Source organism: Falco peregrinus, chromosome 1, assembly GCF_023634155.1.
Source record: "Falco peregrinus isolate bFalPer1 chromosome 1, bFalPer1.pri, whole genome shotgun sequence".
NCBI classification, from domain to species: Eukaryota; Metazoa; Chordata; class Aves; order Falconiformes; family Falconidae; genus Falco; species Falco peregrinus.
Window position 1 is genome coordinate 97,048,256 of NC_073721.1, and position 8,016 is coordinate 97,056,271.

At 56.7% G+C, this 8,016-nt stretch overlaps 1 protein-coding gene across 1 annotated transcript; it reads right to left on the reverse strand.

Annotated features, from left to right (window-relative positions):
- Positions 1–7,232, reverse strand: OTX2 (orthodenticle homeobox 2). The gene is made up of 4 exons (XM_055793850.1): positions 5,308–7,232; positions 3,504–3,721; positions 2,923–3,074; positions 1–1,547 (listed from the first exon to the last, which is right to left on the reverse strand). The coding sequence occupies exons 1-4, from the start codon at positions 5,331–5,333 to the stop codon at positions 978–980; spliced, it is 966 nt and encodes a 321-aa protein (XP_055649825.1). The 5' UTR covers positions 5,334–7,232; the 3' UTR covers positions 1–977.
- Between the last annotated feature and the right edge of the window lie 784 nt (positions 7,233–8,016).

Genomic DNA, 8,016 nt, shown 5'->3' on the forward strand with positions numbered 1-8,016 from the left:
TATTTTTAAAAAGATGATAATAGGTAACTCAGTTGCTCTGAATTTCACTTATAATTATAACCTATTTAAATCACAGCAGAACTCCCGCTGGTGCAGAGTTCATAGTTGCATACAATACAGGAGATCACAGTTTTGAAGTCTAGCACAGATTAAAAACCACAGATGTACCATTTATATAAGACACACACTGATTGTCTCTTAAAAACTACATATTGACTCCTTATGAACATTATCTTTTTTTTTTTTAATCTTTAAATAAAGTAGTGCAGCTAGGACAATCAGTCACACAACCCACCACAGCCCTGAACCAAGTTCTCCGGGTGCCAACTTGAGCAAGTTGGGCATGAAACAGTTGGATGAGCTCGAGAGCGAGAGAGAAAGAAAGAGGGAGGGAGAAAAGGAGGGAGAAAAAGAGAGATGTTGTCCATTCCGAATATTTTAACCGAGGGTTGGCTAACACATTGGAAACCTCTGGGTGAAGGATCTTTCCACGCACACACAAAAAAAGAAATAAAAATCTAGACTTTTTTTTTTTACTTTTTTTTTTTTTTTTTTTTTAAAACTGGCCCATAGGTAGGACGATCTCCTACCTCTTCCAAACAAAGAAAACCCAACAATTGCCTAAAACTAGAAAGAACACAGATGGGTCTGTCTGTTTTCTGCTCACTAGATGATCTGTCCGTTTAAGGCCTTCCTTCTCCGTTTTTCCTCTTTATTATTCCTTTTCCAGAGTGTCTGAGCAGGAGATGAATCTGAACAGGATCATACCAACACTGTCCCCCCTCTTGTTGCTGTTGGTTTTTTTGTTCATTTGTTTGTTGAGTTATTTTTCTCTTTAATTTAACCAAGACCTGACTAAAAACTGGAGCGTTCAGCCCAGCTTGTTCGTTCTCATCGCAATTTCTCTCGTTATCACAAAGGTTCTTCACAAAACCTGGAACTTCCATGACGACGTCTGGTCCTTATAATCCAAGCAGTCAGCATTGAAGTTTAACTTCCAGGACGGCAGTTTGGTCTTTATAATCCAAGCAATCGGTGGTGGAGTTAAAGCCCAAACTGGAGGCTCCATAGCCCTGGGTGGAGAGGGAGGCTGGAGACTGATTGAGGTGGCTGGTGACCGCGTTGGCACCCATGGGACTCAGGGTGGCCCCTGGTCCAGGAAGCTGGTGGTGCATAGGGGTCAAGTAAGATCCACAGTCCATCCCTCCGAAATAGGAGGTTGAGCCAGCATATCCTTGGCTGTAGCCCGATGCTTGGGTGTAGGTCATAGGATAGGATCTCTGCATGCAGGAGGAAGAGGTGGACAGGGGGTCTGAGAGCGGGGAGATGGATGCTGGGCTCCAGATGGACACAGGCGCACTGCTGCTGGAAATGGTGGGGACCGAGGTGCTGGATGGGGGAGTGAACTGCCCGCTGGTCCCGCTCTCCGAACTCACTTCCCGGGCCGGCGAATTCTTCTTTTTAGCTGGCCGTACCTTGTTCTGGCCCCCATTCTGCTGCTGCTGCTGCTGCTGCCGGCACTTGGCTCGGCGGTTTTTAAACCATACCTTCAGACCGAAAGACAGCGAGGGAGAGAAAAAGGCTGATGTTAGGGATGCACGGGCAAACCCAAGGAGGGAAAGAGATGGTGGTGGGGAGACATCATCAGGGAGGGGGCACTAAAAGGGCTCCCCACGAGCGGAGGGTTGCAGGCTGCTACAAAGAAAAGCTCCCAGACTCCCTCTCCTTGAGATCATTAGCAGCAATAACAAGTGGAAATGGGCAAATCAAACTGCTTAATAAAGTCACTTTTGGGCAAAAGGCGGGGGGAAGCGCTACCTATTTGCTGTTTGCCAGCTGGGGACCCCCAGGAATCACTGTTTAGGTTCTATTGAAGTCAAGCCCTTAATTAGAAACAATAGAGCATCAGAAAGGGAGGGAAAAATCAGGGAAACAGGCAAGGGTTGAGGAGGTGGGGTTAAGGTGTCCCATTTACCCTCTAAATAGGCTCTCTGCTCTCCCACCCCACCCTACTCCAGCCAGGGTTGACCACCCAACCCATCTCACCCTCTCTTAGCAGGGACCAAGGGGGCTGGCTCTAGGGGAGAGGGGTGCTGGGGAGGTTTCGTGGGGAGAAGGCGAGGGTTTGGCATGGGGGGGGTCCCAGTCCCAGGTGGCTACGATCTGCTGGGGCACCACGCAGTCTCAGGAAGCCTCACAGGGAGGCAGGCGGGAGGGATGGCTTTGGAACTGCCCTGCCCAGGCTGCAGGGGTGTCCTGAATCCTCCTGCTCTGCCAGCAGCACCTCCAAAATGCTGTCGGGATTGGGCCCCTGCAAGCTGCTTGCAGAGGAGACACAGCCCAGCCCCAGGGAGAGGGTTTCCCCCCCGCCACGGCATCCACTCTCTCATCGAAGTCCCTTCAAAAGGAGAGGAAGCCCCCAGTCTATACTGGTGTGAAAGGGGATCCCGGTCTGGCCCTGCTCCAGGGATGCCGTGATCTCTGGGGAAGGAGCGATCCTTTACGGCTTCCACAGGGGCCCCAAACGCCTGCAGGACGAACTGGAATTTGGCACCCGGGGCAAGGTGCCGTGCAGAGACTGGGGATGCTGGGGAGTCCTTTAAGGCTTAGAGGGACCGAGAGGACTGGGGAGTGGTGTGGGGGGCTAAGGAGCTGGGAGCTGCATGAATCCCCCCTCCAATGCACAGGGAGGAAGGAGCAAGGGGCACACTCCAATCATGGGGAGGGCCAGCTGCCACTCCATCGCCCCCTTACACCCTCACCCATCTATGAGCCTCCTTCGTCTCACAGGATCTAGATACTGCTCCAGGGCTGACCCCATCCCCTATGACAGCCCCCTCACCTCCCTGCCAGCCCAAACTCCCCATGCTGGGCTGGAGGTGGGGGGCAGGCAGGGCTCTGCGGGGCCACCCCGCTTCGTACCTGCACTCTGGACTCGGGCAGGTTGATTTTCAGCGCCACCTCCTCCCGCATGAAGATGTCGGGGTAGCGGGTCTTGGCGAAAAGGGCCTCCAGCACGTCCAGCTGCGCCCGGGTGAAGGTCGTGCGCTCCCGCCGCTGCTTTCGCGGGGTGGCTGCGAAAGGAGCCAGAGGCCCTGGCTGTCAGTCAGCGGCCCCTCAGCCCCCTGTGTCCCCTCCAGCCCCCTACCCAGAGGGGCACCCCCGTTCCTCCCTCTTCTCCTGGGCGACCCGTATCCCCATCCTCAGCCACCACCGTGCCGCAGTTCCACCTCCGATGCCTCTTCCCCATCTCGCCCGGATGGGTCTGGAGCATCTGCCCCCCTCTCCAGCAGGAGCAAGTCCCCTCTTTGCAGACCCTTCCCCGGATAAAAAGTTGAGAGTGAGCATGAAGGGAGAAAGAAGGGGCCCCGCGCCCCCCACCCCCCACCCGCCCCAGCCATCACGGTCCCTGGGCACGTTGTGCCTCCACAAGCCCGGCGGCTTCTCCTCCGTGGGGCAAAAAAAAGGCGGGGCGGGGGAGAGGGAAGAAAAACGTGGCTTACCGGGATAACCGACGGACGGATGCAATAAATCCATGCCCGAGGTTGTGAGACTCAGGCCATTGACTGCATAAGGTGGTTGCTTAAGATAAGACATCATGCTAAAGTTGTGGCGGGGAGGAGAGTTGGCCGAAATCCGGGCGAGGGGGAGCCGGCCGAGCGCCCTGCCTGCCCCGGGAGCTGCCGGGGGGTGCCGTCGGGCGGGGGGGGCCGCCAGGTGCCTGCGGAGGCGAGAGAGGACGGGGAAGGGGGGGTCAGGCCAGCTCGCTGCCCCCCCCCCTCCCCCCAGCTTTTATCCCCGCCGCCTTCCCCCGTCAATCCTCCAGCTCGTAAAGCCGGACCCCGGCCGGATTTGGGAGCTGGGAGAGACTGACTAGATAAACGCATCTCTCCCAAAAAAGGGCGAGGAGGGGAGGGAGGGGAGCACATCCCAGCCAGTAATTACTACCCGAACAAAACCCCCCCATGCCTTCAACTGCCCGCATTGTACGGCAGCCCGGGGCATTTGCATAGGATTCCCGGCCGGGCACCGGCTAATTGTCTCAAGCAAAACTTGATTGGGGCCATTGGCAGACACAAAGAACCCCTCGGCTAAATAAATAATGCAGATAACAAAGCCCAAGGGTGAGAAACAAAGAAACAATTCAAGAAACCTATCTCTCCCCTAGTCTCTTGCAAGGACTTTAATTATCCCAGGTTTGGGCAACATTCAAACCTTTACCCCCCCCTCCCCTCTCCCCTTCCCCCCCGACGTTGCTGCATTTCAGAGCTCAAATGCCCGCTCGAGAAGAGACAAACTTTTCTGCTCTACCGCCATCAGTCCACGTCTGCAGTAATTTCCACCGGCCATTTGCACCTAATTAGTACTCCGGGTAATTAGATTTGGAGGCAAGTAACAGATTTATTAGGCTTTCAAGAAACTCTTGATGACGGAGCTGAAGCTAAACAAACACCCCGGTGGTGCGCGGCCCCGGGACGGCCCCGGCGGCTCCCCCGGGCCGGGCTCCGGCTCCGGCTCCCCCGGGCCCCGCTCACCGCCCCGGGGCCGTGCTCTCCGCAGCGGGGGGTGAGGGGGACCCAAACACACACTCCGCCAAAAAATGGCCGACAAGGGGACAACCGGGGGCTCTTGAAAGGGTTAAAACTGTTTTCCCGTGAAAATATTTTTTGGGGGGGGCAATTTTTTTGGCCAAAATCTCTCCCTTCCCTCCATTCCTGGTACCCATCGGAAAAACGAACTCCAGCACAACTTTTTTTTCCCCAAACACCCCAAAACTCCGTGTTTCGGTTAACAAGCGCACACGGGAGCAGAGCCGCCGCTCCGGGAGGGCTGCGCGCTGCCTGGGGGCTCCAGCGGGACCCCCGGCCCAGGCGCACCCCCCGTCCGTTTCTCTTCTCCGCGGAGCGGAGTTTCCTCTTTTCCCCTCGGGGAAGCGCTTGGCCGCCCTCAAACGTCCTGGGCGGCGGAGCGGGTGCGCATCTAGCGCAGGGAGCGCAAGGTCGGGCCCCGCTTTTAACATTCCCCCCGCGGGGGGAGGCTTCAGCGAGGGGGGAGTCCCGCTACGCGCCGCCGTCGGAGCAGCCTCGGCCGCCAATTTGTTCCAGCGCAAAATAAGCGGGAGAGTAAAACTGGTTTTGCTGCCCGCTTAAAAACGAGCAAACAAATAGACAAAATAAAACACAAGCCCAACATTTCCCCTTCCCCCCCCCCAAAAAAAACCAAAACCAACCACACCAAAAAAACACCCGATCATAAACAACCAAAAACAACAAAAAAGCCCAAAACCAACAAAAACCAACGCCAAACCTCCGTTCCGTTAAACTCGGCGGCATCACGCCGAGGCACCAGCCCGGCGCGGCCGCCCGCGGAGCTGCTTGGCCGCGGCCGCGCAGCCCGGGGCCGCCCCGCAGCCCGCGGAGCAACGGCTCCGCTCCGCAATCTGTCACCTTTTCCCCTCCTCCCCCCCGCTCCGCAAAGATCCCGGCTACCAGTTGCTCTGCCCTCGCTCAATAATAATTACCCCGTCCGAGAATTAATTATAATAAATGTTTTCTTGATAAACTAACGAGATAATCCGGGCGGCACACGCTCCCTAATTACGGGCCACCGGCCCCAGCTCCGCTGATGGCCCCGGCTGATTAATGCAAGGCAGCGATCCGCGGCCGTGCGCGCAGGCTGCGGTCTGCCCTTGGCCGCGCTGCGGGGGGACGCGGGCGGCTGGGGGGGCTTCGCCGGGCCGCGGAGCAGCGCGGAAAGGCTCCCGAGGAGGCAGGGGGGGAAGGTGCCGAGATAGAAAAGGGAATTTGTTTTGTTTTCTTTTGCAAACGAGAGCTCGGTTCCCTGCCCGCACCGGGCTCCACCGCATTTCTTAGGTTATTTTTTTATTGTATTCTCCCTCCCGGAGGGAGGGTTTGGGTTGATATTCCCCAACACGGGAATTTTCGCACCGGGGATGGACCCACCACTGGCTCTGTCGCTGCGCAGCCCCCCGCGCTTCGCCCTCCAAACCTGCGCGCAGCTGCAAGGCCGCCGGCCCCTGGCGCGGGCAAACGACAGGGGCGGCCGGGAGCAGCGGGGCCGGGCCGGCGGGCAGCGACCTCGGCCGCGAAGCAGCCTGACCCATCGCTGCCTCCTCACCTCCTCAGCGCCAGCCGGTCCCATGGTTTAACTGCTTTTTTTCCCCTTTCTCCATTTATTTTTTTTTTTGTTAACCTGGAGTTGCATTTTTTCAAAAGAAATAAATAATAAAGCTCAACTTCTCGGAGCAGCCGAAAGCTGAATAAATCTCTGCAGCGAAGGAGATTTTTAGGTCTAAAGAAACTTGTGCCAGTGCACAAGGACTTTCCCGACTTTCTCTTTGTCAGCGCGGTGCAATTTAGAGCAGGGAGGCCGGGGTGCGGAGCAATGCGCGTTATACACGGGCGGCGTCTGTGGGAAGAGCTTTCCCACAGCTTTAAAAAAATAATAACAATAAGATAAGGGAGGTGGGAAACAGCCCCAGTCCCTCTCCGACCTGGATGCCATTCTCGCCATCCATTTCACCCTCACCGAGCCATGAAGCTCCGGCCCCAGACGCCTGGAAGCTTTCTCTCCCTGCGCTTTCCAGCCTGGTTCCCTTTGCAAAATTACTTTGCTGAGTCCCTGCATGGAGAGGGGAGGGGGGGAGTGGCAGGCAGGAGCCGAGAGAGGGGAGAAATTTCTTCCCGGTTATTTCTTATTTTAAAAGTCCACCTCAGGGCCAGGGAATAACTGAAGGCCTAAGGATCAGGCCGGAAAAAAAAAAAAAATCATGTACCCAACGAAACCGCGGTGAAGGACCGCGCCTGCCTGCGGAGGAGCGAGCGGACTCCGCGCCCGCCCACGGGAGACGGCCCGGCCGCGGCGGCGGGGCACGGCGGGCAGGGGAGGCAGCGGGCACCGCGGCCCCGCTTCTCGGGTTTGGCCCTTCGCCTTTTCATCCACCAGCTCCCGGTCCCCGCCGAGGGCCGAGCGGCCGCCGCTGCCCCAGGCCCGGGGCCGCCTCCCTCCTCCGCCCGGCCTGGCCCGGCCTCCCCGGGCAGCCCCGCATCTCCTCCGGGGAGCCGCCCGCTCCCCGCCGCCAGCACCGTGCCCCCCCGCTCGCTGCACACATACTCTGTTTAAACCAAAAACATTTTACAAAAGAATTAATTTCCACCCCCCTTCCCCTGTGTTTCTGCCCGCCGAGCAATGCCCCAGGAAAGATGAAGCGAGCGGGTCTGACTTACCTGCGAGCCTCGCCGGAGCTGGACGGGGCTGGGGGCGAGGGGCGAGACCTGCCGCCCGGATCCTCGCCAAATTCGGGGGTCGGGCTGAGCTGGGAGAGAAAGCACAAAGCGGGAGGTTAGAGAGCTCGCCGCATGCACATGCCCACGACATCGGAAAGGGGGCGGGGGGGGGGGGGGGTAGAAAAAAAAATGTTTGAAAAAGAAGAATAAATGGGGGAGAAAGGGGAGGGGACGGTGCAGGAGAGGGATGCGGGGATGCTCGGGGTCTGGGCTCGGTACATACAGAGCTGGCCGGTGCCGGAGCTGGTCAAGTGATTTTATTTTTAATAATAGTGGCAGGGTGCGTTGGAGCTGAGGTCTCTACCTCTCTCGGGGAGCTTTGCTGAGAAAGCGCCTCTCTGGCAACTTTTTGACGCAAACTCTCCAACCAATGGCAGGGAGAGAGTGATTGACACATCTAAGCCAGGGGGGAAATAATAAAAACACACAACAGGGGGAGGAAAAAACAGGCCGCTGCTGTACCGGGGGGACAATCAAGCGAGAATAACAGCCACCGAAATGACACGAGAATATACATTAAAAGAACCTGCTCGGTTTTAAAAATATACATTATGGAGCGGAGCGGATGAAGTCATTGTACAAATTAATGTGATGGACAGCGGCGATGGCGTTAGTGTATTGCCCGGGGGGAGGGGGGGGTGCAAAAAGCTGTGTGTGCTGGATAATAATAACAACAGCAAAATATATTAAAATATATAAGTAAATATTT

Bases quoted from the DNA above. Each gene is read 5' to 3' on its own strand.
- OTX2 (XM_055793850.1), bottom strand. From the start codon at position 5,333: ATGCCGCCGAGTTTAACGGAACGGAG. The intron at 3,722-5,307 runs GTTTGGCGTTGG...TCGCCTCCGCAG, and splicing joins CCGAGTTTAACGGAACGGAG to GCACCTGGCGGCCCCCCCCG. The intron at 3,075-3,503 runs GTAAGCCACGTT...CTCCTTTCGCAG, and splicing joins TCCGTCCGTCGGTTATCCCG to CCACCCCGCGAAAGCAGCGG.